The sequence below is a fragment of the Synchytrium microbalum genome (assembly GCF_006535985.1).
Source record: "Synchytrium microbalum strain JEL517 chromosome Unknown SmJEL517_scf0008, whole genome shotgun sequence".
NCBI lineage: Eukaryota > Fungi > Chytridiomycota > Chytridiomycetes > Synchytriales > Synchytriaceae > Synchytrium > Synchytrium microbalum.
The window spans coordinates 422,631-450,155 of NW_022158357.1; the positions used below are offsets into that span (position 1 = coordinate 422,631).

The window sequence follows — 27,525 nt, forward strand, 5'->3', positions numbered from 1 at the left end:
TGACGCTGCAAAAATTTTCAAATTGTGGTCGATGGATGGCACAACAGTTTGACAGGTTGAAACCAGCCAGAAGGGAAATGATCCGACCCTAATAATTGTAGATCATGTAAATCAAGTATAGAACGTGAATGACACGTCTTTCCTCAATGCAAGTCGTGATCTCTGTATTGAGCATATGCATTGACGCTTCTTCGTGTGGACTGATTCTCTCGATTAATTGCTGATCCAATCTATCTTGAAGATGCAACCTCACGCTCGTCCTTGTTCGGTTACGGTACGGAAGTTTTAGGCTTCGAAGTTGCCTCTCAGGTTTGTACCTCCAACAAAAAAAAAGAGTTTCAGTTTTCTTCAAAGGAGAGTCCTAGTGTTAAGTGATGTTGTCTCGTAGGAACGTACTCAGACTGGCATGTCTCAGCAATCAACATGCTCGAGGCTGTAAGCTCCTCTTTCGAAATTGTCGCAACAATACATTTTGCCTCGACTTCGTCATACTAATCAAGAACACATACATTTTATATAGATGCTACTGGCAAAATCCAAGTTCGCAATCCCATTGTCGAGATGGACGGCGATGAGATGGTTAGTAGAGTGGTGCTGAACTGTTTTCGCCAGAATAGAGCAACAACAGAATCTCGAAGTTTGATCTGGAAACACTCCAATGGCGCCGCTGCATGGCATACTTCTGACGCATATTCCACCATAGACACGTATCATTTGGAAGAGCATCAAGGACAAGGTATTGCATTGAGCCTGCTTTGGAGTTGTGACGAAATGCATACAGCTCGTGGACTCCCGCCTTACATCGTACTTTATTTCAATTTATTAGCTGATCTTCCCATTCTTGAACGTGGACTTAAAGTATTACGATTTGGGAATCCAGCACCGTGATGCTGTAAGTAGAATGAAGCTGTTAAACTCAATCCGACACGCTTTGGAACTCTTGAGAGGTTTTTATCACATCCTAACACTCCTCAACTTTTAGACCAATGATCAAGTAACAATCGATGCAGCTAACGCTACATTAAAGTACAATGTCGCCGTTAAATGTGCTACAATCACTCCTGATGAAGCCCGTGTGGAAGGTATGTTGGCCGTCGTCACACCCCATGCTCATTGCATACCCATAACGTATGTCTATCCATTTAGAATTCAAACTCAAGTCAATGTGGAAAAGTCCAAATGGTAAGCAGGGAGAGACAGCTCATCCGTAATAATATGTTTCGCTGACACCTCATCCACAATAATGTGTTTCGCTGACACCTCATTCCTACCAATCTTAGGTACCATTCGAAATATCCTAGGTGGAACAGTATTCCGTGAGCCAATCATGCTCAAATCTATACCTCACAGTGTTCCTGGCTGGACTAAACCCATCATTATTGGTCGACACGCCTACGGTGATCAATATCGTGCCACTGATTTGATCGTAGACCAGCCAGGATTATTGGAATTAGTGTAAGATTGTGACTGCGTTCTTCTGAGGGTCATTCTATAGATACATTGACTTTGCAAATCAGATTTACCCCTAAAACCGGTGGGCCCGAAACACGATGGAGTGTACACGACTTCAAAGGTCGTGGTGTTGGTATGGGTATGTTCAACTCGGATGAGTCCATTGAAGGATTTGCTCGAGCCTGTTTCAATATGGCTTTAGCCAAGGGCCAGGTACACGTATTACCGCATGTTTTTGTGCACAGAGTGCCACGTCATCTCACCTTTTGCTTACAAAACCTAGCCACTGTATCTGAGTACCAAGAACACCATCTTGAAAAAGTACGATGGTCGCTTCAAGGACATTTTCCAAGATATTTATGATGCCGAGTTCAAGACCAAATATGCTGCTGCAAAAATTACTTATGAACACAGGTGCACGATGATCGGTCCCTCTCAGAACCCTTCCCTTTACTAAAGACATCTCTTACCAGATTAATTGACGACATGGTCGCTTTTGCTCTTAAATCACCTGGTGGTTTCGTATGGGCAACCAAAAATTACGATGGAGACGTACAAAGTGACGTTTTAGCACAAGGTTTTGGTTCATTAGGGTGAGTTAAATGGAATGAGAGTATATATTGGTGTCATCCCATTGCTCATCTCTCTTACTTTTAGTCTGATGACATCAGTACTCATCACCCCTGATGGCAAGACCATGGAGAGTGAGGCTGCACACGGAACAGTTACCCGTCACTACCGCGAATTCCAAAAAGGACGATCAACGAGTACCAACTCAATTGCGTCCATCTTTGCTTGGACACGTGGTCTACAACACCGTGCCAAATTAGACAACCACCCTCAATTACATCAGTTCACTATTGATTTGGAAAAGTCTTGTATTGATGCTGTTGAACGTGACAGAGTAATGACCAAGGATTTGGCCTTTTTACTTCATGCCGACCGGTGAGCGTCGTGCTATTTTACATGATAAAGTAATACTTTGATTGCTGACGTTCTGCTGGTGAACCTCTTTTAGAATGAAGCCCACAGACTACGTTGACACTGATGGTTTCATATCCCATGTTGCCAAGCTGATGAGTAAGATCCGAAAGCTCCCAGAATAGAGGAGAGCTAGCATGCGCCGAATTTTTAGACCACAGGTGTTTCGGTAGCAAGTAAATATAGCTCAACACCATAGACACTATTTTACTATTCAGAATACAAGCTTTTGTGGTGAAAATTCGTGGTGATCGCTTAACACGGCTGCAACAAATGTTGGGCGTCATTTTTGCAACGAAGTCCTGTCAAAAGTGAGACACAGAACGAGGAGACATGCCAAAAGTAAAACCTTTATCCTGGTTAAAGGTACCTAAAACATGCATTAACACACTTTAAACCGAATGGGAGCCTTTTCATTTCTCATCAAGTTCTAGCTACAGATCGAGCTCAAAATTGCAATTTCGAACCTTTGCAAACAAGCTTGAGGGTGTCAAATGTACCGTAATCAATCAAGACAAGGTGGATTGCAGAAAGCTACTTTATCAGAGCCGCCAGCGTTGTACTCTCATCCAAATCAACTTTGGTCTGGTGATTATGTTGGTGATCTGGGATTTCAAGCTCATCTCGCTCGAACATCAAGCCGCAGGTGAGATTGTAGTATTTATTGACTTTATCTGGCCATTACGTTACTGGAAATGGTTGATTTTGGGAGCTCCACGATGGTACGAGCTGATTTTAAAAACTTGGAATTTGCGAAACTCTGAACAGGCCTTCAATCTCACAATTGCCATTTGCACCTATGATGTCAGAACGTCCGTGGATGCAACAACAACAGGCCGGTACATGGCAGCCTCCATTTTCTGGATCGTTCGGAGGAACTGATGATGTCGAAAACATGACGGCGCAACTGAAGCACACACCATTTGCTGAAATTCTCAATTTCTACGTAGGTCCAGCTCCACGTACACAAGGACAACCATTTCGAGATTCATATCATGATTCAGACATGTATCAGAATGAGGATCACTGGCGCTCTGTGGAAGGTGATTTCCAAAATCACATACCGTATAACCTCCCCATTTCGTTAAATTGATGATAACTATGCATTTCAGTCATGTACGATTCTCCGTCAAGTTTAATGTCATGCTGAAAATGCTGAATGCTGAACTCATTTATGTCAGGGTTTTGATGATGGGCACAGAGCACCGCCATTCAACAGTCAGCCTTCATACAAAACTCAGCCTCCACCACTACCTCCTGCTCGATTCCAGCCATCAGTAAGGCCAGAACAACCACCATGAACACAAAGCTATCCGCCATGTGCGCAAAACGATGGCACTATTTATCGTGAGAGTGATCGTGACGGCAGACTTAATGACGTGGTTGCAAGTAAGAAACGGCATTGGGTTCTTCGTAATCAAGAAGGCTGCTCCAAAGGTCTGGATACTATCTTGCTTTATGGTCGTGACCATAGCGATCATATTTGACAATTTACGTTTGGCAATTCTAGACGCCTCTTCTTCCGTTGCGGTGTGCAAGGCAACGCTCAACTCTTACCGATCAGCTGAGGACAGCATTGGAGCAACAGAGCTGACTTGAATATAGTTAGCATGTCGGTGGATGTTGTTTGTTGTTGCGAAAGCCTTTTCGTTTGCTAGAGTCGGAGAGCTCATTCCAGACAAATCACGGAGTCCACTCAGGTCTATCATATATAAAGTCGCACGCGGTGATGTGGGCATTCGAAATGGTGAGAGTATGACGGTCCAGGAAGACGCCGATCAGCGGAAATGTGTTTGCTTTCCAGGCGCGACCACCTGGTTTCCAGTCACCAGTAAATATAGCTCAACACTGTAGGCCGTACTTTTACTATTCAGAATACTTATCTTTTGTGTTGAAATTTGATTTTCGGGGTGATCGCCTAATACTCATTTGAGAGAGGCACAGAACGACGGGATTAGCGAAAAGTGAATTCTTTAGCGTGTTTAAAAGCACTTGAAACAAAAATTGACTGACTTTAAAGTGAATAGCAGCCTTGTCATCAAGTTCTAAAGCTCAACATTGCAAACATCGAATATCAAACAAGCTTGAAGGAGCCAAATGTACCGCAATCAATCAAGACAAGGTCGATGGCAGAATACTGCGTCATCAGGACCGCCAGCATTGTCCTCTCATGCTGCTCCAAATCAACATTATTGGTCTGGTGATGATGGTGGTGATTTGAGATTTCAAGCTCATTTCGCTCGAACATCAAGCCGCAGGTGAGATTCCTGAATTTCTTGACTTGATTTGGCCCTGAAATTACAGCCATGAGACGAACCCACCTTGACAACTTTGATCAAACTCTGAACAGGCCTTCAATGACACAATTGCCATCTCTACCTATGATGTCTGAACGTCCTTGGATGCAACAACAAGCTGGAACATGGCAGCTTCCATGTTCTGGATCGTTTGGAGAAAATGATGGTGATGGTAAAACAGAACCAGCGGGTCTGAACTGATCTTCTCAACATCTATGTAGGACCAGCTACGAGGACACAAGGTCAACCAATTCGAGATTCATATCATGAGTCAGACATGTTTCAGAACGAGGATCATTTGCTTACTGTGAGTGGAAGTTGATTGCCAATAAACCTCTCTTTTTAATACCTTATTTCCGCTTTGTTTCTTTAGTTTGATGATAACGATGCTTCTCAATCATGTACATTTCACCGTCAAGTTTTATGTCACGCTGAAAGTGCTTAACTTCTTTTATATCATGGTTTTAGATAATGGTCACAGATCACCACAATTCAACAGTCAGCCTTCATACAATACTCAGCCTCTACCACTACCTCCTGCTCGATTTCAGCCGTCAGTACGGTCACAACCATCACAAAAGTATCCATCGTCTGCTCAAAACCTCCAAATGCCTCCTACTCAACGAAGACCTACGCAACAACAAAATCCAAATCGCCTATACAATCAACCAACACAAACCTATCAACAACGAGCATCATCGAATAATTATAATGACCTTCAGCCTTCCTCACAAGCCTCTCAAGCTCCTCGTCAGCCAGTTGCTCGAAATAATACCTTAAATCGACCATCGTTTCCTCAGCAACAACCACAGCAACAGCAACAACAATACCAACAACAATCATATCCAACTGCACCTTCACAGCCATTGCTGCGTAATCATGCGCCTGTGGTGCAAGGAACAGTGTTGAAAGCAGTATCTGAACTCGGTATGGCCAATCAAGCGTTTAATGCTTTCTTTGTGAATGGTTGATTGTTTCCTTGGACGTTTGATAGGTGAACGTTTTCGTAGCTTGTTTGCTTTTCCATACTTCAATTCGGTGCAATCTCAGTGTTTCGACATTGTAAGTGTTGAAATTCAGTCGCCAGGTTTACAATCCTCGACAATTTTCCTTTTTTTTTGTGTTATAGGCTATGAATACTGACTGCAATCTAGTTGTTTCTGGTACCAATGCAGTGTTCCAATTCGACGCCATAGTATGACTGAATTGGCATTTCCGAATAGCACCTACTGGTTCCGGAAAGACTGTGCTTATGGAGCTAGGTGAGCAGATTTTCTACTTGGAACCGGCGTATTGGTTAAAACTCATCAGCGTCATCATCATCACAAACCTTCATTCAGCTATGATACGCTTGTTTATGAGACCTGATGGTGATCAAGCCAAAGTCGTTTACATGGCTCCAACAAAAGCGTTGTGTAATGAGCGTACAGTTGACTGGCAGAAGAAGTTTCGAAACTTGGGCATCAAGTGTAAGTGACTGGAACGGTGTTTCATGAAGCACAAAATCTAATAATATAGCTCTTAATCAATAGGCAATGAATTGACTGGCGACACAGATTATGTCAGTGTGGCTGAAATCAGAAGGAGTAATATCATGTAAGAACACACACCCACGTTGACCTTATGTTATCATGACCCTCATTGAGTTCTGCTTTCTAGTGTCACAACTCCAGAAAAGTGGGACTCTATTTCAAGACGATGGAGAGACCAGAAAGCATTGATGGGCCTGTTACGGTTATTCTTGGTAAGGTTATGATGCACACGAAAAATACCGCATGGTGTGGAGCTCACGGCTTCGTTGCGATCTTACGGTCACAGATTGACGAAGTTCACCTGTTGAATGAGTCTAAACGAGGAGCCACGCTTGAAGTCGTGGTATCAAGAATGCGCACTTTAGGATTAGAGGTTGAAAGGCAGAAATCGACTAATCTGGATTCAACACAGCATCAACAAATTCGTTTACTGGCCTTGTCAGCCACTGTTCCCAACATTGACGATATTGCAGATTGGCTTAAGAATTCAGATGGCACACGAGCTGAGATCAAGTATGTGGTTTGTATTTGTTTGTAATTTTTGTTTCTCATTTGCATATTTTCCACAGAACATTCGGCGAAGAGTATAGACCAGTCAAGCTTCAGAAAGAAGTTATTGGATATCCTCCAAAAGGCAATCCTTTTGTATTTGAACAATCTTTGGATTACAAGTAAGATAGTGGAGCATCTCCTGTTTTGGATGGTAAACTAACAAGTGTCTACAAAACAGACTTATGGACGCCATTTCAAAGTATTCACAATCAAAGGCTACAATGATCGTGAGACAAATTTTCTTTTTGTGGTTAACTTGATTGAACGCTCACAGTGTCTCGCCAACAGTTTTGTTCCACTCGCAAATCAGCACAATTTAGTGCAGACACAATTGCCAAAGCTTGCTCAACAGTAGTTACAGGAGGATTTGGTGATGTTCATCCTTTCGTCAAGACCAAGAATCAGTATGAGAACTTGAGACATCTTCGTACTGGACTGAAGGACAAGAAACTTGGAGGTGGGTAGTCGCAGTCACCAAATGTGACATTAAATCAAGGGCCATTTCCTGATATTATCTTCATTGACGTAGACGTGGTCATATCTGGTGTTGCATTTCACCATGCTGGAATGGCTTCTGAAGATCGTCAAAAGATTGAACAGGGATTTCTAGCTGGAAATGTTATTGTGATTTGTAAGTTTTGAAAGTCGGCTTTCGCAATCACATCTGATTGTTCTCACCATCTAAAAATAGGTACTACATCCACACTTGCAGTTGGCATCAATTTGCCTGCATATCTGGTGATTATCAAGGGCACTCAACAATATACGAGTACTGGGTATCAAGAGTATCAAGGCTTGGATATAATGCAAATGATGGGTCGAGCAGGCAGACCCCAGGTAGAGTCGAAGCGGCATGTCCGCGATAGCTATTCTCTACTGACAAGACTACCCAGTTTGAAGACTCTGGGGTCGCTCTCATTATGACAGACAGTGAACAGAAGAACAAATATTTACAAATGGTGGCTGGAACAGAAATCATCGAGTCGAGGTATATAGTTGACTTGAAATCGTCGTTTTGCATATCTTGGCTCACCCATTGTTTGAACCCATTCGTCAAGTTTGCACGAGAATCTGATTGAGCACTTGAATGCTGAGATTGTGTTGGGAACTGTCACCAATGTTGGTCTTGCTATTGAATGGCTCAAGTCATCGTTTCTTTATGGTAATTTTGCTGTCAACTTTCTTCAACGCACTTAAACATTAACTTGCTTCGTTGCTGATAGTTCGTATCAAGAAGAATCCAGCTCATTATAAGTTGAAGAATACAACAACAGTTATTGCCAAATTGAGTGCTGAGAAACGTCTGGAAGGTGGGAGGGAGCCCCTCACTAGCAAAAGGGTGCGCTTGTTAACAAAGTTTTGCTTTTGTAGGAATATATACTACGGATATGGACTTGTTGAGAAAAAAACATCTTATTGCTGTCTCAGATGATGGACATGGCCTTCAACCAACTGGTTAGAAAGCTTTTTTATCATTTTGCAATTTTCAGAAGGCTCAAATTGATCAGTTAAATCCCAACACTCCACACACCCTTCTATAGAATTTGGAAAGATCATGGCAAAATACTGTCTCAAATTCAACACCACTGTTGCCATACTTCAAGTTTCAAAAGCCGCTCTCAAGGACGTGTTGACATGCCTTTCAAAGGCTGAAGAGTTTGCTGAAATTCGATTTCGTGGTGACAAGGGCGAATTAAATGCCATTAGCAAACAAACACGTTTTCCAATAAAGGGTGGAAAAGTAAAGGACGTATGTGATAAAGTGACTATATTGCTCCAGGTAAGTGACCATCGTTCAAGCGGACTGTAAACTATGTGCAACCAGCGGGGCTACCTCTTCCTCACGTTTCCATCCCTCAACATATCAAAAAGGCTGTATTCGGCTCTATCTCGCTTGAAAACCAAAAGGCCTCCACGGAATTCTCAATGCAGACGAATGCTATCTTTAATGCTGCTCCAACCGTTGGACGTGGTGAGCAGTATGAATATGTGAATACCGAGAGGTCTATTTATGCCTTAACGAACTCGTTTTGCTAGCTATGATCGAAATTTTTATGGAGAAGGGTGATGAGATATCTGTGCGCTCCTCTATCACTCTCTATCAGTGCATCAATGCTAAGTCATGGGAGAGTGCTGACGGATTAGTATTGAAGCAAATCGATGGCATAGGTGAGTGGCCAGTTGTACTGAATTTTTTGGGCAGTAGGAGTCGTTTTGCTCATCATCGGAACTAGGACCTCAAAGCGCACGTATTCTTGCCGCAAAAGGAATCTCTACCATGCCACGTATATTGCGTGCAGATGCCCGCGAGCTGGAACTAGCTTTGAATCGAAATCCACCATTCGGCAACAAACTCCTTGATGCTGCCAAAACTCTTCCTCAATTTACGATGGTAATCAATCAAAACAAGGAGAACCCACGAACGCGACAAGCTGACTTGCAAGTCAAACTGGCTTTGGCAAACAAGGACACTTGTAAAACTTCCGGTCGATCTCCTCCTTCTGCTATCTTTCTGGTGACAAGTTCTGATCATCAATTGATTGAACACCGTCGTGTAATGTATGCGAAACGTTTGCCAAACTAATCAATCTGAATTACCTAACCTACCAATCCAATCAATCTGAATTTTCTATCCATTTGTCATTGAACAGGATCTCGAAACTCAAGGACTCGATATCTTTCTCTCTCTCACTCAATGCCAATCAGCCTTCTATGCATATCATGTGCTCGTTATTGTCCGAAGATTACGGTATGTATCGCAATAGCACAGTGTAAACTCTTAAAGATGAGCATTGAAGCCACTTTCTCCTAGTTGGAATTGATGTTCACAGTCAACTCGTACTTGAAATCAAGGGTCCATTTTTGCCAAACAGAAAGGAATTACCCAAACCGCCTGTGAAGAAGCATCTTGTGAGTCTGCGTCACCTTTTTACTGCCAGTCCAGAATATAACTCCTAAATGGACTTGTTTTGCGTGTAGGATTTAACTCCTATCGAACCAGTTGATCCAGATGAAGATGACTATGATCTTCCATTTGATGAAGCAGAGTTGTTGCTCGTGGATGAGGTACTCAAGGCAAATGGTCTTGAACCAATGGACGAACCACCTCATTCAGATCAAGATCATGCGGATATGATGGAGACTGGATTAGGCAGTGGTAAGTAGGTGTTGTGTTTGAGATAACTCGAGTCTGTGCTTGTCTCTAATGCTACTCCATTTGAAGATACTCAATTTGAAGAGACGGTTCAGGCAATGATGGTCGATGATAAGCAAGTACAGCAAACAGCTCCACCTCGTCCTAAACCTGAAGATATCAAGAATCGCTTGCTTCAAGATGGCGCAGCTGCTGGGCTGGCCCCTGGATTGGTGCCTTGCGATCACAAGTGCGGTGAAAAGAACAGGTAAAGATCAAAAACAAAAAGATAATACGAAACATGAGCACCTTTTTTGGGTTGACGACGACTTTTTAGTTGCAAGCACTTATGCTGCAAGACTGGAATCCCTGTGAAGAAGGCACTAAAACGAAAGATCAAGCCCTCTGTTGAACGCGATCCATCTTCCTCTCAAGCCGAGTTCTCTTCTGAGGGAGAGGACTCTGCTATTGTCAAGAAGCCAAAACACGCTGAACCGAAAAGGAAGGCTTTCAGTCGACTAGGCAACTTTGATGATGATGACTCTGATTTTGAATCTGATGTTGAACAACATGTGCGTCCCACAGAAAAACTTTCAAAAGTTGCATCCAAACGCATTGTTCGGGATTCCCCAACAAATGACGATAGTAGCATAGATGTCATTGATCTTGATACAACAACTCCAGAAAATGGTAAAGAAAGGGTTTCCCGCATTCGATTAATGACACTGACCAAGTCCTGCTAGGTCTAGTACTGTCTCTACCATGGGCTGAACGTGATAATCTCAACAATTTACACAAAATGACATCAGCAACAGCCCGAGTCTCGTCGCTCAGACTTGCATTAACATCCACTGATGTACCGTCGCCTATAACGTCACCCGGTACGACAATGTCTTCAGTATCACGACCTCCACTCAGCGTTTTCTCAGCCATGTCCAAAGTGCAACCACAAGCACGAAATGCAACGCTTACAAACCAACGTATCAAAGCAACCTTGGACAATCTCAACAGCCTACACGACAAGACTGTGACGAATCGAGTCGGAAAGTCATCTCTAAAGTCTTCTTCTGATCGTAATGTGGATGGTCAGAATGATAGAGTAGACATCCAAGAAGAAGGAGACGTGTCGCAAATGCAAACAGTGCCTGATATCGCACCCAAGGAAGCTGAATTCAAAGCAGCCTGTAATAGTTTCCTGGACTTTCTCAACAATCTCCAAGTTGATGAGAACGGTCACATGCATATGAAGAAAGACGACAAGCCCCAAAGGGATGATGATGCAGAGTTTTCAAAGAGCCTTGAAGATATTGATTCGTTGTTTATGTGATGTAGTATAGATCTAGTTGTACTCTTTCAGTCAAATGTAACCAAAAGGTATTTAAAATATGAAGTTGTGTCCTGTAAGCAAACAGAAACCGCCGAGTTGTCTCTTGACAGACTTTTAGTTTAATTCAACCAACTTGTTTTTGGTGCGTTTTGCAATTCAGTCACGACGAGCCCGAAATCCGTTTGCACTACTTCATCTACTGCATAATCGGTTCAAGAAGGAAACTCGAATCATTCCGCTGAATCAATGTCTGGGTACGCATATTTCAACTTGTCCTTCGTCGCGTTTTGTTGTGGGTAACAGGTGTTCCTCGAAAGAACGCAATAGTGGCAGTTACTTCCAACGGACTTGCAGGTCAATTGTCAAACAGCGCGAATTTACACATCAAAAATTGAAATTTTGGTGGTTCAGAGCCTGCTTGAATCGTTTTTGGGTGAGAGATCATGTTTGCGGCGATCAAATATATTTGCTCCTTGAAGGGTTTAATACTACAGGCAGAGTGTCAGAAAAGTAGTTGTATGCATGCATAAACATATGATCGAAGCTATCGCAGTAAAAACGTTACCATCGCGAAGCCACTGCAGGCAGGTCATCAAGCTCTGTTTTTTCGTCAGTTCACGAAATCACGAAAGTTTGCGACATCAAGAGCTTGATAATACGGGAGTAGATTTGGATACAAAGAATTTCAAAACTTTCGCCTAACATCTATCAGATCGATTAAAGAAACTTCTAGATCAAATCTTTCGGACGCGGTTGGTCTTGGCATTGCGGGACAAAACCGCACACACATTAGTGGAGGGCACGAAAGACACCACACTTCTTGGCAGCGCAGTTTTATCACACTAAAAAAACCATATTACTACTCTCGTCACCCGTTCATTTCCGTAAATCAAACAAGAGCTGATCATTAAAATATTGCTCAAGTAATCCGAGTATTGAAACATAACACACCACAACAAAGATGTACAAGATCATTGCTGTAGCACTCGTCCTCGGACTATCCGTTAGTGGATCTGAAGCATTGAAAATCCCAGCCGTCCGGTTTGGTATGTTTCCATCAGTGTGATATTTATTGACGCTTTGCTGAGGAGATTATGATTCCTCGGGACCCAGCATACGGGCAGTAAACACTTCTAACGAATCTTTTTCGCATTATAGATGTACCACACAATGGAACTGCAATCGCTGCTAGACACACTAATACGATGAGTATGCTTGTCACATTGGAGTCATTGGAGCAGAGTCTGTTGTTTCAAACCTGACTTAACAATGTGTTCAATCTACTCTCTGCAGGTCACGGAACCGAAGCAACTCATTTACCAAGGACTCTTGAAACTCATGCACCTAGGACGTTGGATGGCACCAAGACTTCTGATGGCGTCAGACCTACTGGCACCATGGTACCAGACCACGACAAGACCATTTCTGGTGCCCCTCCAACTGGAACTGCTCGTCCACGTGGAAGCCAACGAGGAAACTTCCACCCTTGAGCCGATCAGTTGATTCAACCATATGATCCACCTCATTTGAAACCTACACTGACTCTCATAGTTTGAAAATATCAACTGAAATACAATTTTGAAAAGCACGTCCAAACGATCCATGTCTATATACACTAGCCTAATAGATACATATACCCTTTTTCATGCAGATTGCTTTTCAACCGCCACCAGCACCCTTCCAATTAATCAGACAGCGTGTTACTTCAGCAAGCACTTCCTTAGCAGAAACTCGAGTAATTCCGACGCCGTCACTAATACTACTGGTTTTACTCTCTCTCTTCTTGTCAAGCCGTTGAGAAGCACCAACTATAGACCCTGCTTCTCTAATAAAGTATTCTAAATCGTCATCATCACACTTGTTGGCCAATCGTGCTAATCTGGCTCTTGGTGCAGCAAAGACTTCGTCCAAATCAAATAGTTCTAGAGACGGTGGTGGCAGAGCTCGTAGATCTGGTGAATGAAGTGCTAGATGTAATGGCGGTAATGGTGTTTCAAACTCTGGCGGTATCAGTGTCAATGGCTCATGTTTCAGACCCAAGTCCTGTAGTTTGGTAGATATTAATTATCTAATTTCGTTTTTGCATTGAAACACCTTACAGTGTAAACTTTGAGAGCCTTTGGCAATAGATCTAAATCAAACTTGAATAGTTGATGATCAAAAAGGCTCGTAAAGTCTTTTGGTATATCGTCGCTCTCCTAAAAACAAGATTTAGGAACTGCGAGGCTCTGTGTTTCAATGGTAATCTTGCCTGCAAGCAGACACGTAAAGAATCAGCCAGTTTCCCAACATCAGGTGTGAAATGATAGTCTGATATCTGGAAAAAAAGTTAGCTCGGATAGTACGACAATACTTTGACGAGAATTGATGACGCTCACTTCTGGTTCACTGGCATCAATTGAGTTTAACGTGATTCGATCTAAGTCAAACGAAAATTGATTTGGCTTCAAAATGAAGAAATCAAGAAATCCAATCAATGCGACAACACACCTGTCGTCAGGAATCGAATCAAAACATCAAACAGTTTCCCATTCTCGTCCTTGTCAATATACTCGTCCGAAAACGTGTATGCGGATCCAACCACGACCAGTTTACCACGACCGTCCTATTCGGCACAACATAAGGTTGAGCACAAAAAAGAGACACTACAATGATTGATCCATACATTTCCAGCATATGCAGATCCTATCGGTCTATTCACTGGATATGAAACCGCAGATGATGACAATATCGGCACAGATGGTGTCTGCACATTCAGAGTCGCTCCGAATGGAAACACGAATGAGAGAGATCTAGTTGTCGGAAGAACTGTTAGGGGCGAGTACCATCGCTTTTCTGGTCCATTAATACTCACGACGGATTCTCCTTATCATGAAACACAGCATCATTGTGACGTCCCGCACCACCACCAGCAGATCCAACTCGTTTCCCTGCCGCTCGATTCAATTCTCGATTCAGCACGCCATTCGTTATCAAGACTTCTTTAGGGTGGTAGTACTTGTAGTACATTGTTCGAATGACGGAATCTGAATTATGGAATGTCAGTCGTGGGAACACTGTGATTCGAAAGCATCAAGTATGTATAACTTGCCTGCATTGACAACGACGCCATACTCTTCCAGCAGATAATTAAAGTTGGTACCCAGTTGCGATTCACCGCCTTCAGTAGCGAGATATAATACAGATCCACCACCATCCACGTATGATTTAAGTGCTCCAAACTATATGTGATAATGCTTCAGGCTTGATTTTTTGTTGTTGCTCAACTTCCCAAAACAAAACCTCAGCAGAAGAGAATTTATCTCTTGGAGCTCCAAATACAACGAGCGATGATCCACCCAGTTTCGATTCCGTTATGCCGTCCTTCAGCCTAATTAGCCAACAAAAGGGGAATAAACACAACCGTCTTCATGCATATTCCTTGACTATGCCAAACCGTGACATGTAAATGACAAAGATCAAGCACGCATCAGTTAAAGCACTCCAAACCCCACCAATCCCTCATGCTACCATTCCACGATCTACACCACATCAACCCTCCTCCCACAGTTCACAAAACAACTTACGTTACAACTTTAAATGATGTTCTCAATCGTTTCTGTAAGGACTTGAATCCATTCGTCAAGGTGAACAATTCACCTTTACAAGCACTGAACAAAATAGTAGTGCCTTGTTGTCCTTCATTGGAAGATTCATTTTGATTTCTCAGCTCATTTCTTGATAATAGATTTGACTGCGAAGTACTATTAGATGGATTTGATCCTCTACGATGCTGTGCGTTGGATTTGGTGGGTGATGCGCTACGTTGCGCTGGAGATGTCAGCATTTTCTGTTGTCCGACTACTACAACGTTGATTTTCTAAGGTGTGTCGTTGACTTGGAGGTGACGGACATCTGGTGAAGGACGATATAGAAGAAAGCACTCAAAAATCAACCAACCGAATGATGACAGTACTTTGCTACGTGATTCCACGCGCTACATGGCTACGTGAACAAAGCATCTGACTTTGTGCGAGATACTTAAACTTATTTTACAAGATGTTTTGCTACAAGCGAAGATGCCTCTCCAGGTCCAACACATAAATAATCCGCTACAAAATGCATATTTACGCAAAGTGTCCCTATTTTGAAAAAACCAAAAGCATAAGTAAACATCGACACTGTCACAAAACAATGCTCGCGACCAGATTACCTTTAGTCGCAAGCACCTTAGGATCTGGATACTTGACGCCTGGCCGCTCATCTATAATGCAATGTGTGTAATTCTATGAAGAGAGGTTTGTTAGCCTGAGACCAAGAAAAATCTACAATAGATTGTCAAAATATGACATCCAACTGTCTCCTGTCTCAACAGCATTGCAATGCACACACATACCTGCTGCTCCATAGTATTAAAAGGTGCTTTACCAATAGTCGCAATTCCACCTCCAGCTCTTATAATCCTAGCCAACGGATCTGCCTTTTCCGGTGTAGCAACCAGCAAAACATTCCAAGTCTGGAATGCACCATTCCGCGGTGCGGCCAGATTAAGATAATTACCAAGATGCTTACGCCACCGAAATCCAGCACCTACACCAGACGAATTCGAGCCAACTGGAGGCAAGTACTCGTGAGGGTCAGGTTCTACTAGTCGACCTTCAGCTTCACAAGCTTCCAAATAAGACGGCTTAAGAATCCAACTACCGGATGCACACGCTGCAATATACTTTTCTGTCTTGTTTGTGTTTACTACTACGAGATGAGTACATTCCTGAACCCATGCTTCTGACTTTAATGCAATACCACCCAATCGAGTAATCATTTTAGTGTACTTTTCTCGATTTGGATTCTGAATTCCAGACATCAAAATCTTTGGCTGATTGTTGCTAACAGTAGTAGTCGTCGTCGTCTTCGCAGTCGTACCAGCAACAGCAGAAGTAATCGACATGGTCTTGGCAGTATGACTACTAGCATCACCAAGTTCAGTGGCCGATATGGATGCAATACCAGCCGACTTGACCGACGAAACTGCATCTGCTGGACGATTGTTTCCATCTATGGGTGGTTCTGACAGTCTACTATGCCTTCCATGTTGTCTGAATAAACCTCCTAGATTGCTTGACAGACCAACAGTCTCAACAACTCCTTCACTCATAAGACTACCAGCATCACTACCAGGTTCTTCTGACGACATTCTTCCACGTTTACGAGTTTGGAATTGCTCAATCAGCTTCCTCTTCTCCTTGATACCTTCTGTATCTTCATATGCCACAAATCCAGCATCAATACTATGGGCGACGGGCATTTGGGATGGCATTATATCGATATCCATGGGTGATTCAAGTAGTGATGGCTTTCGACCAGCAGATATTAAAGGTCTAGGACGCCGCCTTTTATCAATCTTTACATTAAACAGCTCGTCGACCTTGGCTGCTGCAGCTGATGACACTTGAGAGCTCTGCGATTCTTCTGGTAAAACAGGAGACACGCCACTTTTCGTATTAGTGGGCGAGTTGTTGGGTGACGGTTCGTCTGCAATCTGGGGCCTGAATACTGGGGGCTTACCGATGACGATGCTTGGGTCTCGATTGATACTTATATTATACGGTATGATTGGTTCAGGGGCATCATTGCCAACCGAAGACGGATCATCGCCCATGTCAATTTCGATGGTTTTAAAGTCCTTTGCTGCTGGTGTGAGAGCCTTGACAGGATTATATGTGTGAGGAAAGTCAGACTCGGATTGTCTGATGCCAGTTTCGAAGCACTATTGGTAATTCAAAAGTGTAAAGCCAAAATGTTTTTGAGCCCTTGACAAATTCATCTGATTGCCCTACCTTTTCAAGCCAAAAGGGAGACACAATAAACTTGTTCTTCAGCTTTGCAGACTTGAAATCCTTGGTGGTTTCATTTTGTCGATTTCCTTGATGTACATAATGAGTACATTGGTCTGAATAGGAAGGGATGGTCGTGGCACCCAATTGATTACATATCCGATATAGTTCACTACGACGATGCTGCTTGTTGCCATGTTAGATTGGTCTCGTAGGCTAAAAACCAACTTCTTCAGGATACATAGCTCACCAGCAGCTTTTGACTAACACAAACAACGACACCATCAGCCAAAACTTGCGATAACTGACTTGACGATGGTATTGGAACTGGAACTTCTGGCGGTTGAATGAAAGGCTCCTCTTTGACTGCACTGATGGGTTCTATAGACATTTTCGATGTATTCTCTTTTGCCTTTAGTATACCAGAAGCGAATGCTGATTCTAATGGAGAGCCCGCTGATACTAACGAGTCTAATTGTAGGGCTACGTCAGCAAAATAAAAAAACAATAAAGAGTCTATTGTACCTCGCCTGTCAATACCTTTGGCTCCTGTAGGTGATAACAAGGCAGTCATAGCATCTGAAGTATCAAATCTTGGCTTGAATTCTAATATCAAACATTGCTTAGCTGAGAGCAAAAATGTCTCAAAAAAAAATGATCCAACCTGGAGGTTCAAGCGGCTTTAGAAGGTATGGCTGTATATCAGGCATCGCACCCTAAGAACAAGTGGGTCGTGTTATTATAACCAAAGGCTCGAACAACCATGTTCATCATACATGCAAGCAAAATATATGTATGTACCAATGGAACAGCATCATAGAGCCAATCAGGATTCAAAATTGGAATCTTCCATCCACGGGCCTTTTCAAGTTTGGCAGAGTTTCCATCGCCATCGGGTTTGTACAGGAGATGAGTATTCTTCTTTGAGAACTTGAGCGTAAAGGTGGCACCTACGACAACAAAGACTACATTCAGTTCTGCGATGGTTGCATACTGAATTTTTATTAAAGTGACATTACCAATCTTCGTTGTGACGACATCAAGCAGGTATCGTTCATGGTCGTTAAAGCCTGTTACAGATATGCATGCGTTTGAAAATCCTAAGCAACAATATGAGGGAAGGTCAGCAACCAACCAACTATCGAAAGCTAGCAATGACATACCAGGTATTGGAAATGGAGCTAAGGTCGGTTGAAATATCTTACAAGCACTCAGAAGTGGAAGACGTTGATCCTGGAAAGGTGCCAAAAAAACGAAATTACAATTGAGATTATGAGGAATGTCGTTCTCATAGGCGACATACCGAACACCATTGATCCAACCACATTTCAGTAACGAAATAACAATCAACTGGGGGTGGTAGATTCAGTCCATGTCTAATAAATGGTTCAATCAGATTTGTAATTCATTCCAAGCAAAAATCTAGCGACCTGACATTGATAATGGAACAACCACAAAGCGAGTCCTTGAGTTACTAGTAGGTGGCCACGCTCTCGACTTAACTAGTACACCACCCTTTCTCACAATCTCGGCTTCAATAGCCCTTTGAACCTATTTGAAACAGAAGGCGTCTATGAGGATCTTTTTCAACAGGAAACATTTTCAACACCAACCTCCTCGGCGTTTGAAAACCCTTCACATGCAAAAGCGTATCCCTTGAGCAGACTCTCCCTAGTTAGAAATGTGTCAAATGAAGCGCAAAAAATGTTTCTCCACCCGTCCAAGTATCACTGTCAGAGATACATACAAGACAGCGGTACTCATAATCGTATCTGCAATCATCGTTCCAGGAACACAAGTACTCATGACTTCATCAGCTGGCTTTTCAAACAAGTCAGTCGGCAAAGTAGCAGCACCAGCTACATTATTAACAATAGGTGGAGGTGCTATGATGGTCGATGGAGCTGGATTGTCACCTGCATCGACCATGTTGACATCATCACTAAAATGGACATCAATGACCTTTTTGCCTGCTTCTATTGGCTTTATCTCTATCGGTTTTGAAACAGCCACATTCTCCTTGTTTGGTATCGAAACAACACCGAGAGGGTTGCTTATATCAAAGCCCACGATTGGCTCAACACTGGGATATATTCCATCAATGTTTAATGACGATGATCGGCGTCGATCACTACGAATCTGCACCTTAACTTTGGTGACAGCGACAGGTTCAATCCTTTTCGGTATAGGCTCGTGCGGAATGGGTTTCGGATTTGCTACATCGACTGGCTTTACAACGAATGGTTCGATATCGACTAGTGCTTTCGCATCGACTACAAAATACATCTTATGTAGGTAAGGTTTTTGTTGCAGATGGTCATTCTCGAATACGAACATTACCACAAGACTGTAACCACTTGTCTGATACTATGGGTATTGGCCGGGATTTGATCAAATCCAAGGTACTATAGGATGAATCAATCAGGATAATATGGGACAAAAAAAGTGCCGGAAAATTACGCAAACCCGTCATTCAAGGCAGTGATTCCAACAACGATATGAGTAACCAAACCATCTACAAGTTTAGCAGTAGCACCGCCATAGTCTCGAACAGTTTTTCGACAATGTGCTAGTTGATTCGTGGCAAGACCTTCTCCAAAGTAAATGTTGCATCTGAATGATAACGGCTTCATAAGAAAGCGGTCATATGACAAGTATGCGGGGGACTACAATACCGATCAAATAGGGGCCCAGGACGAGCTGCTGACAGTAAGCTTGTCGTTTCAGCTGCAGAACTGGCATCGCCTGGTTGCTCTTGTGGATCATCCACGACTGGATACTCTAATTCCTCCAACCGTGCTAAAAAAGACGACTTTAGAGAAAGGTTTTACGATATTGAAAGTTCCTAGCGACTCAATTCAACTAGTGGTTACAAACCCTTCTTTTGGACAGACTCTTCCAGCCACACAAGAGACACAATCATAAGCTTCCACTAAAAGACCAAACTGAGTTATGGAGCTTTGCAAAGAAACGATATACGTGGCATACCCTCACAGCAAAGTCATACTTTTTGCCAGTGGGAGCACTGGCAACGAGATGTGTGCAAGTCTTGAGCAGATCAGCACTGAATACGCCTCCATTGTCCTCAATGAGCTTCTTGATATCGGAACGTTGAGCTACTATGATGAAACATGTGTCAGACGTCCGTGTCGTAATTCAACGAGGTTTCCTGTACACACCACCCGTGAAGCCCGTGACACATATAACTAGACCTCCAAATGGAGGGAGTCGATATTCGTCCATGATCTAACATCAATCGACGTGCTGAGTACGATGATCTGGCACCAAGTTTCAATGACAAGACTTACACTCAGCGCATCAAAGGAAGGACTTGAGCGACATTGATTCCAGCACACTTCAATCCATTCTGGCTTTACAACAGGTTTCTCCAGTTTTGCAGCATACTATAATCAAAGGTGCATCGTCAGACCAAAAAAAGCAGATATATGAAGAAGATATGTCTGTTGCCAACCACCATACCTTGTACTTTGGAGATACGGTAGATAAAGCGATGAGATGTGATGTGTCTGACGTGAAAGCAGCACTGTATAAGGAGAAAGAGCAAAACAGATCAGTTTCCAGATGTTGTTGCAGACAGTGACTCTCTTTTGTGCTTGTTGATCCGATGAATGCAAGGCCACCCACTTGTATTGACCGCCCATTTTTACAATCCTATCAATCATATCATCCTAATCAATGGAATTAACATTCTTTTACGTGTGGAACTGATGCAAAACAGAGCTCTAACGAAAGCGAACATACTCTGAGTTGGTTTGCAGGCAGCCCCGTTGAGCAGAACAGCATTCCCTCTAGACACCGATACCGAGTTGCCATGTATTCTCCCTACTCTTTCCATAACATGTACTTGATCGTATTGTTGTTTGCGCTTTTGACCAGAAGCAGCCATTGAAGGCCGAGCAGCTGCCCGCGCTCAAGATTGTATGGATTTTATTCTTGTAAATTATATTATCTACCATTAAATAACACGTAATGACTGTGCTGAAATCATGAAAACACGCTGGAAAACACGCGACTTCGCCATCAGTCAAACACACTGAAAAATACCAGTTACTTACGGAGTTAGAGTGTCTCAGATCTGGACAATCAGACTAGGAGAGATTGACAGCTTTTTTACATTATGGCATTCGCACCACGGCAGACTGCCACTAGAAGGACCACACTAGCTCCTCCTGCTTTCGCAAATCGAAACTCTATTCCTACATCTCGACCTACTTCTGCAAATCCTCTTCAGCAAAGAGGAAGAACACTACTAGGCTCATCAAGAGATTCGACTTACTTTCATCAAAATGGTCTTCCTGCTGGTATGCCAAACATGGCCTGTGCTTTGTGCTTCTTGTTACAACATCAACACTCACATATTGAACGATAGTTCTACCAGAGACACGACCAGATCGAACCACGTCTGTATCGCCAACACCCTCCACTGCTACTTCTGTAGCTGATTCAGACATGCAGAGAGTCAAAAAGAAGGGCAAGTCCTGTTGCAGTAACGGAATCCATTGGATACAGCTGACGGTTTTTTGTCCCATACAGCTGGACGTATTGTGCCTTCGAGATACATGGCTTCTCTAAACTCTAGCTTGAATGAAAACGTGGCTCCTGCTGCAATAGTCGCAAAACCAAAGGGGTTGACCATCAACCAGCCAACTGCAACCAGTACTGCTAGTAAACCACCTTCAACAGCAGCAATCCCTCCTCCTGTAATAAAGTCATTTGACCCAGTACCCACTCAACCATCGCATACCAAAGACAAGGAAAACGTGGATAGAACAAACGAAGAGCACATACAAGCCACAACAAGACCAATAAAAGAACGCATACATGCACCTCACAAATCAGCAAAACAACATACCCAAACCCCTTCCAAACCAGTAAAAGAACATGTACAAGTCCCAACCACCAAACCACCAAAAGTTGAACCAATAGTCAATGATCTTCTACCAGATGGCACCATACCAGTCAAGGCATCTCAACAAGAAAAGCCATCACAACCACAACCTACACAATCATCAATAGCATCTTCACCTCTCGAAGACATACTACTTGTAGAAGCACGGTATCTGCAATCAGTAGGTTTGAATCTGAAAGCACATAGAGAGTTTCAAGTCGCTCGGAAACAAGCTCACGTAAGATCAACATTTCAAGACTTGTGGTTTTTTTTGCTTTCTCTAATCATCCTTTTTGTACGTTAGGAACGTCTAGAAGCTGATCGAATCACATTAGCGAAAAAGCAAGATGAGTTACGACTCGCACAGGCTGCGTTTGATCTGAAAAAGGAGAGAGCACAGCCTTTGCTGAGTTTGTATAAGCAAAGAGATGCGCTGAGGCATGTCAAGGACGAATTACAATCACGAGAAGTCGTTAATCAAGAGGTAAGTGTAGCTTTCTGATACCGCTCAGATCAACTATAAGGAGTTTTCTGTCTTTTTTTTGCCAAATAGGACCACAATATGGTTGCTACAAAGCTAGACGAATGCATCAAAGTCATGGATCAACTCACCATTGCTTCCGCCATCCATGAATCATACAAGACTCAAATAAGACAAGTAACGATATAGTCGAATCAGTCCTTTATGTGTGTCATGCAGTGTAAATACATATATATATGGTCTCATGGTTTATACAATATTTGTTGCCTTATCTACCTCTCTACCTTCTACGCTCGATGAGGTCTAGAGCCCAAGATGCAAAGAAGCCAGGTATGGATGACTTTTGTTTGACCCATGCCACCACAAGCGAATCAATATGCTGAGCTCGTGCTCTGTCTCCCTTCACAACTTGTATTCCTGTTCCATCACTTGATATCACAACTGATGGTTCCCCTTCTGCATGCATGGGTACGAATCGAATGCCTGATTCTTCCAAATCAACCTTATATCCCAGATACTTGAAGACAGCTTCTCGATACTCGGTTGCTTTTGCTTGGTATGCCTATGTTTAAAGATTTGGAACTTAGAATTGAATGCCCCCCAACCCCAAAAAAACGTGTCCTTCGATCGTGTCGATACCATTCTCAAACGTTGCAATTTGGTATCACGACCAACCAATTCCTTTTGCAACCTTTGACAGTCTTGTTCAACTGTTTTGAAGCTCTCAATGGGCAGGCCTGCATCACTACGATTTACTAGACGTTCTCGTAATGACTTGTTTTCGGCTTGGAGTGCGTTCAATGTGGCTTGTCGAATAGCAAACTCGTCAGATTCTGGATTATTGCGTAGTTGCAACACCTAACATGAGAATGTAGTATGTTGAGAAAAGAACGCCATTGGTCAGATGATGCCATATGTCACGGTGAATGAAGGTGCCTACCGATGTGGTAGCTGTATTGTATTCACCCCTTCCTAACGCATTCTCCAATAACCGTAGCTGTTCGTCTGAAGCGGTTAATTGTTTCACAAGTAGAGCATTTTCAGTCTGTAAGGTTTCCAAAGCTACCAAAAGAAAAGAGAAAATGAGACGCGAAAGAAAGGAGTGGCTGAACCCGGAATTTACTCAAAACCTTTCTGAGCGGTCCTCAACTCTTCTGTCAGCTCTGCAGTATGCTTTTGCATAACCGCATTTCCTACAGTCGCATCAGTCATGTTGGAATCTCCATCAGTATGCTCAGATTCAAGGAGCCGTATCTGTTGTCTATACTCTTCAACCAATGTTTCCAATGACTTGATACGTTCACTCTTGACTGTATCAAAGTTGGCTGTCAGATTCTGTTCCTCCAAATCATATGATTTCTAAACAAAGGTGCAAAGAAGAGTCTCGTAAATCTTAGGTACGAGCCACACTGGAACACCTGGGCGCTTACCAACTGATCTCTAAAGAAGTCGACTTCCTTTTGTGCAAAAGCACGACTTCTTTCGGTACGCTTCGAGGTCTTCAATTCAGCGTTATACTTTTCTTCCAATACTCGTAACTTTGCATCGGATTCTTGAGCCTGAATAAAAAACAAAGTGAGACGCGCACATTGTGAGGACCACATGGAGCGTTTTTTTGCTCGATAAATTACGTACCTGCACTTCAAGCTGAGCAATATACTCATCCTTGGCTCTAATCTCAGCATCGTGCTTTCCAATACGATCTTTCGATATAATCAAATCCAACCGATTCTTAGCCAACTCTTTTGACAGAGCAAATGGGGAGTCCATCCCAGTGTTATCTTCCTTATCCAAGAATGAAGACCATCTCAGCTTCTCTCCTTTTAGCTTTGATAATTCAGTATCGAGTTCAGCACATCGTTTCCGTAGATCAGACATCATAGCAAGCTGAGATTCCAGAGCTCGAGTCTTTTCATGCAGTTTCTCTGTATTCTCGTAATGTGATTTTAGATACGTATTTTCGGCTTGGAGTTGTTTATTGGATGATTCTAGGTTTTGGATGTGTATGATTTGATCTAGAGTGGTAGATAGATTGTAAATGTTGGTCAGCAAAAAAAGTATCAAACCGAAAACAATACCGTGAAGTTGTTTTTGAAGGACGAGAGCACTATCATCATCTTCAGAGTTGCTCTGACTGGCTAGTAATGTCTTTGTACGCATTAATTGAGACTGAAGGTGAAGTAGTTGAGCCCGCTCTTGTTGTCTCGCAGTCACGATAGTTTGATACTGAGGGCACGAAGACGAAGAAGGTGTTCAGCACTAGCAAAAAAAAAGACTAAACCCCTCTACCATAATGGACGTACCTCCTGTTCCAGCTCTGACAACCTCCTCTGAGTCCTCGCAGATGTCTCTTCCAGCTGTTGATTTGCAAATGTAAGGTCTGCTATGGAAGCATCGTTCTCTGATGTCTTTAAAGATAGTTGCTCCTTCATTTCTGCATTTTCGCGTCTCAATTCACTAGTCGTTCGTTCAAAAGCACTCCTTGTTGAGGTCGACTGATTTCTGATTTCCTCTAGCTCTGTAGAAGCAGCCGTTTCTCTCTGCATCAAGAATTTACGATCTGATTCCAAGGACTGCATGATATAGTGAGAATAAAGGGTGAGGCATCAGAGTGGTGCGTACAGATGTCTCAAACAACGCTCCCAGGCAAACGTTTCGGGATTTTTTTGTTACCTCGACTCGTTGAGTAGCTTCAACCAGCTTAGCACTCTGCCGACTATTGACAAGCTCCATATCAGCAATCTGTCTCTCCAGCTTTCGTTGTGTCTCTCTTGCTTCTCTACGAGCGTCCTTCAACTGCTTCTTGAGTTCAAGTACATCTGGATCTGCATAGATATCCATGTTTGAGTCTGTGCTGGCTATACTTCTACGACCAGGAGATGAGTCTGGAGGCTAGATATGACATGTTATTCAAGTCAATGAGCTTGTACGAATTCAAAAAAGATCCATGTGCCAAATGTTTGACAACATACCATGGAAGAAGGAGTTTTGAAATTAGCAAAGATAGATTCTATAGATTCCAATGTCTTTGAAGTGTCTCGTAAGCTGGGAGTGCCATTTAGAACGGGTCGGCGTAGTGTCGAAGAAGGCAATGTGTTGGTTGAGCCATACACACCATGCCCTGTAAGCCCAGTGAATGGAGTCATGGGAGGTTCTGCTATTGATGGTCGTGCATTGCGTGAAGTAGATCCTGGTATCGCATAAGGATGAAATCGCTTGTCTGCCATAAGCTGTCCTTCCTGTGATTTTCGGTTGGTCAAAGGAGCTGCCGCGTTTTGGGCACGATTTGTACTTTCAGCTTGAAAATTCGCGTAGTAACGTAGTAATACGCGTTTATTTTCATCTTTCCATCCTATCTTCTATACTCTTCTATACATGCTAGTTCTAGGCTATAAGTGATTTGACGACATGGTCGTTGTACACTAAAAGCGACTTCTATAGACGTGACAGCCAATGTTTCCTTTATTAACAAGTTCTTGACGCTCCAGGAATCTGGCAAAGTCTTGGTGAGTAAAAGAGTCGTCAGTGGGTGCAATGCGCGTGCTAGATTACTTACCAGAAGACTAGAGTCACAAGAATTCTCGTTTGTATCCGTTCATACCAATACCTACCACTAAAGTGAGCAATGAGCCCTCCACAAGCTCTTCTAAAACAAATCAAGAGTCAGTGTGCTTTCATCAAATCGAAGATCAAAGCATTTGTGTCATCGCTAGACTCACAGCACCTACATTCACAATAGAACAAAGAATGGCCAGCTCCGCATGCCACAAGCTTGCATTTTGAAGGCAGATTGACGATACCAGGCTGGTGCACGTCCTTATTGTTTCCAACACCACACTGACCATGTTCATTCCATCCCCACGATGCCACCCTTCCATCTTGCAGCAAAGCCAGAGAATGTTCAGACCCAGTGGATATCTCACTTGCCTTCTCTGGCAACGCTACACTTTCAGCGTCAGCAGCCCGTCCCAATTGGCCGTGATCATTACGTCCATACGAGTATATTATTCCTTCTGTAGACAATGCCAGAGTATGAGACCATCCAGTTGACAATGAGTCAAATTTACAGCGTTCCTTATTAGGCTGACTGAGCTGATTGTGATTGTTACGTCCAAAGGAATGTATTGTGCGTTCTTTTGCGATTACAGCACCGTGATATTGGCTCATACTGACATGCCGACATCCTTCCCATGGTGATAACGTCGGTATAGAGACAATGCTACTAGTACCTCGATCTCGTCGCGTTCCTGGCTGCTTTACAGTAATATCTATCTTATCTGGCAATCCTAAAGCCTGATGCTGATTACTACCACATACATACAGTCCATCTGCAGTGAGTACTGCTGTTGATCTAACACCACATGAGATCTCAATAGCTTGACTCAAGTTTGGAAGTTTCGTCCATTTTGTGACATTAACGATGCCAGAGTCGAGTCCCAGTTGACCAAAACAGTTATCACCAGTCACCCAAACACATCTATCTACATCTATAGCTGCTGAATGCTCCCATCCACACGCTACAGACCGAAAGAGCACGGGAGTCTCAATAAACTCAAATGTTGTTGATGACTGGTTACTCCCCAATTGACCGCGACTATTGAGTCCAGATGCATATAGTTTTCCATTTGCATCAATTAAAAGAGAATGATTGCCACCACCCGCAATACATTGAATGGGGTGCTCGACACTGTTTGGTAAATTAACTTTGGTCGGAGTTGCCGTGTCCTCTATCGTTCCATTGCCGAGTTGTCCATGAGCATTAGAGCCTACTCCATATAGGGTCATGTCCTCTCCCTTTTATAATCTTCAAGCCTTCTATAACCTTTAAGATGATTTTGCGACGAAATGGCGAATGACGCATCGCCGCTTTGACAGGAACATAGAAACAGCATTAGATTTGCATGTTTTGAGTTATATGCGTCAACGCAGAACTGCTTCTGGCAAGGTCAAGATTAATTGACCACATGAAAGCGCTGATAAACGTCAACTGGCGCAAAGGCTATTTTCACAAATTCCCACCAACAAGTTTCCGCCAAACATGCGTAGAG

The 27,525-nt window shown here is 42.9% G+C and overlaps 4 protein-coding genes across 4 annotated transcripts; 2 read left to right on the forward strand and 2 right to left on the reverse strand.

The window, feature by feature from the left end:
• Window positions 1–374: 374 nt before the first annotated feature.
• Window positions 375–2,558, forward strand: SmJEL517_g02135 (isocitrate dehydrogenase (NADP+); the record flags this gene model as incomplete). The annotated part of the gene is made up of 12 exons (XM_031168063.1): window positions 375–435; window positions 521–579; window positions 704–736; window positions 827–892; window positions 983–1,082; window positions 1,147–1,182; window positions 1,281–1,455; window positions 1,518–1,665; window positions 1,736–1,866; window positions 1,926–2,045; window positions 2,110–2,397; window positions 2,471–2,558. The coding sequence occupies 12 exons, from the start codon at window positions 375–377 to the stop codon at window positions 2,556–2,558; spliced, it is 1,305 nt and encodes a 434-aa protein (XP_031025995.1).
• A 1,972-nt stretch (window positions 2,559–4,530) lies between these two features.
• Window positions 4,531–11,274, forward strand: SmJEL517_g02136 (uncharacterized protein; the record flags this gene model as incomplete). The annotated part of the gene is made up of 31 exons (XM_031168064.1): window positions 4,531–4,691; window positions 4,784–4,902; window positions 4,952–5,037; window positions 5,104–5,131; window positions 5,199–5,657; window positions 5,725–5,792; window positions 5,860–5,893; window positions 5,954–5,992; window positions 6,071–6,199; window positions 6,263–6,326; window positions 6,390–6,474; window positions 6,549–6,775; window positions 6,832–6,933; window positions 6,993–7,041; window positions 7,103–7,271; window positions 7,344–7,445; window positions 7,506–7,651; window positions 7,708–7,802; window positions 7,873–7,976; window positions 8,038–8,124; window positions 8,186–8,269; window positions 8,356–8,594; window positions 8,687–8,786; window positions 8,852–8,983; window positions 9,049–9,373; window positions 9,466–9,563; window positions 9,627–9,724; window positions 9,794–9,971; window positions 10,038–10,215; window positions 10,285–10,637; window positions 10,691–11,274. 31 exons carry the CDS (start codon window positions 4,531–4,533, stop codon window positions 11,272–11,274), a joined length of 4,722 nt encoding a protein of 1,573 aa, XP_031025998.1.
• A 1,659-nt stretch (window positions 11,275–12,933) lies between these two features.
• On the reverse strand, window positions 12,934–20,921 carry SmJEL517_g02137 (uncharacterized protein; the record flags this gene model as incomplete). The annotated part of the gene is made up of 33 exons (XM_031168065.1): window positions 12,934–13,317; window positions 13,374–13,472; window positions 13,538–13,591; window positions 13,653–13,693; window positions 13,765–13,879; window positions 13,940–14,066; window positions 14,129–14,330; window positions 14,417–14,495; window positions 14,557–14,644; window positions 14,841–15,084; window positions 15,467–15,539; window positions 15,650–17,020; window positions 17,091–17,270; window positions 17,338–17,558; window positions 17,628–17,693; window positions 17,752–17,803; window positions 17,889–18,037; window positions 18,107–18,187; window positions 18,251–18,320; window positions 18,391–18,463; window positions 18,523–18,638; window positions 18,701–18,758; window positions 18,835–19,360; window positions 19,428–19,492; window positions 19,554–19,700; window positions 19,763–19,886; window positions 19,965–20,019; window positions 20,076–20,206; window positions 20,267–20,333; window positions 20,396–20,491; window positions 20,568–20,631; window positions 20,733–20,776; window positions 20,850–20,921. The coding sequence occupies 33 exons, from the start codon at window positions 20,919–20,921 to the stop codon at window positions 12,934–12,936; spliced, it is 5,334 nt and encodes a 1,777-aa protein (XP_031025997.1).
• A 1,836-nt stretch (window positions 20,922–22,757) lies between these two features.
• SmJEL517_g02138 (uncharacterized protein) lies at window positions 22,758–27,262 on the reverse strand (the record flags this gene model as incomplete). The annotated part of the gene is made up of 13 exons (XM_031168066.1): window positions 22,758–23,039; window positions 23,117–23,335; window positions 23,418–23,539; window positions 23,608–23,836; window positions 23,908–24,036; window positions 24,113–24,492; window positions 24,556–24,703; window positions 24,781–25,050; window positions 25,151–25,369; window positions 25,450–25,775; window positions 25,853–25,979; window positions 26,089–26,123; window positions 26,278–27,262. The coding sequence occupies 13 exons, from the start codon at window positions 27,260–27,262 to the stop codon at window positions 22,758–22,760; spliced, it is 3,471 nt and encodes a 1,156-aa protein (XP_031025994.1).
• Window positions 27,263–27,525: the final 263 nt, after the last annotated feature.